Genomic DNA, 1778 nt, shown 5'->3' with positions numbered 1-1778 from the left:
ATAAAAAAATAAACCCACACCTTAGCAATTGGGTTAAGCTGCCACCGGTTCATGTCTTTTGGCTTGCCATGATGATAATTAAATCGGGCCCCTTCCATACTCAGTACTTCAGCCACTGCATTATAGTCCGGCTCGGTAAAGTGGGCCAACTGCCAATGCTCGTCATCAAGCACAGACAATGTAGGGAGGTGCAGCAATTAGTTAAATGAATAATTTTCAGTAGGCACCTTTTTACCTCTAATAAAGTTTTGCTTGTCTGCATCAAGATATGGGAAATTGGCATAGAATTCAAACATTTGAGAGTAGTTGGCCATTCCAACACGGGTAGAGTCGCAGAAAAAACCCCAATTACGTCTCACTATCTCAGCCCAAATGAGATCATAGGAAGGATTATTTTCAAACGGTTCATCTTGAAACTCAAATCCCCGCTCCCTCACCACAGATTTCTCATGAATTTTTTTAAATATGTCAGTCGCTTCCTTATTGACAAATAATTGAGTATCATAATCAGCAGGAGGAGGTGGTGTTGGTTGAGTTTGGGATGAAGAGGCTTTCTTCGAAGAGGCATCTCTAGGAGGATTTCTCTTAGGACCCATTTTTTTTCAATCCAATAACAGACTAAACCCCCCAAATGGTTTAAAAGAAATTGAGTATAACTTCTCCTTGGTTTTCACTCCCCCAAAAATTACCAAGTTACAATAAACAAACAACCCCCTAGATTTCTCACAAGAAAAACATAAAATAGTCCAAAATGACAGAATATAATCTATCTTCCACTAAGAAATCACTAGAATGGGTATGAGACACTTACTTGCATATCACAATGCTTCTCCTTTTTGTCTCCTTGGCAGATGAAATTCTCAAAATGGAGAAGGGGGTTGTGAAAATTGAGAGAGAAAAGAGGCCTTGAGTGATGGTAAAAAGAAAACTGTGAAAATGAATGAGGATGAGGCCAAAATTAGGGCTTTTTACCCCTGATTACGCACACGGGCCGCGGCTCTAGCCATACAATGTTGCGGCCTGCATAAAATTTACTGGAGTTAATGTCGTGGCATTAGGATATCCATGCCGCGGCCCGCCTCTATCATCTGGGAAATCTGGGTTTCAATGCCGCGGCTCTTCATTTCCATGCCGCAGGCGGCCTCATTCCTTCAAAAATCGTGGGCCTCTGGAACCAGCAATGCCGCGGCTCAATGTATCTATGCCGCGACCCTTAAGGATTTTTCATTTTTTTCTTTTTCTTTAATTTTTTCATTTTTCTTTTCATTTTTCACGATTCTAAAAGTCCAAAAATAAACCAAATATCCATTGTTTACAAGTGCAAAAGTAAGATAAATAATACATAAAAAATAGGGTACCTCCTACAAGCATTGTCGTTAACGTCATTTAGTCGGACGCTGAACTCCTCTTCACTGCGACGACAAGAGGATGCCAGATTTGGCCTGATCAAAATGACCACCCAAGTAGGGCTTCAATCTTTTCCCATTCACCTTAAAATTACCAGTCTTCTCACTAGCTACCTCAATTGAGCCATAAGGGAATACTTTAACAACAGTGTAAGGTCCGGACCACCTCGATTTTAGCTTGCCTGGAAATAATTCCAACCTTGAATTAAATAGTAATACTTGCTGACCCGGTTGAAATTCCTTCTGAACCAGGTTCTTGTCATGCCACAACTTAGTCCGTTCCTTGTAAATTTTGACATTCTCATATGCCTCATTCCTGAGCTCCTCTAGCTCATTCAACTGCAGCAATCTTTTCTCTCCCGCTGATGCCAT

At 40.9% G+C, this 1778-nt stretch overlaps 1 protein-coding gene across 1 annotated transcript; it reads right to left on the bottom strand.

Moving 5' to 3' along the window:
- Positions 1-1409: 1409 nt before the first annotated feature.
- Positions 1410-1778, bottom strand: LOC133824945 (uncharacterized). The gene has a single exon (XM_062257958.1). It carries the CDS (start codon positions 1776-1778, stop codon positions 1410-1412), a length of 369 nt encoding a protein of 122 aa, XP_062113942.1.

The sequence above is a fragment of the Humulus lupulus genome, chromosome 3, assembly GCF_963169125.1.
Source record: "Humulus lupulus chromosome 3, drHumLupu1.1, whole genome shotgun sequence".
NCBI classification, from domain to species: Eukaryota; Viridiplantae; Streptophyta; class Magnoliopsida; order Rosales; family Cannabaceae; genus Humulus; species Humulus lupulus.
Note: the sequence above shows the minus strand (reverse complement) of the source record. Positions and strands in the feature narration are given on the sequence as shown.

Excerpts from the sequence above, each read along its gene's own strand:
- LOC133824945 (XM_062257958.1), bottom strand. The coding sequence starts at position 1,778 with ATGGCATCAGCGGGAGAGAAAAGATTGCTGCAGTTGAATGAGCTAGAG.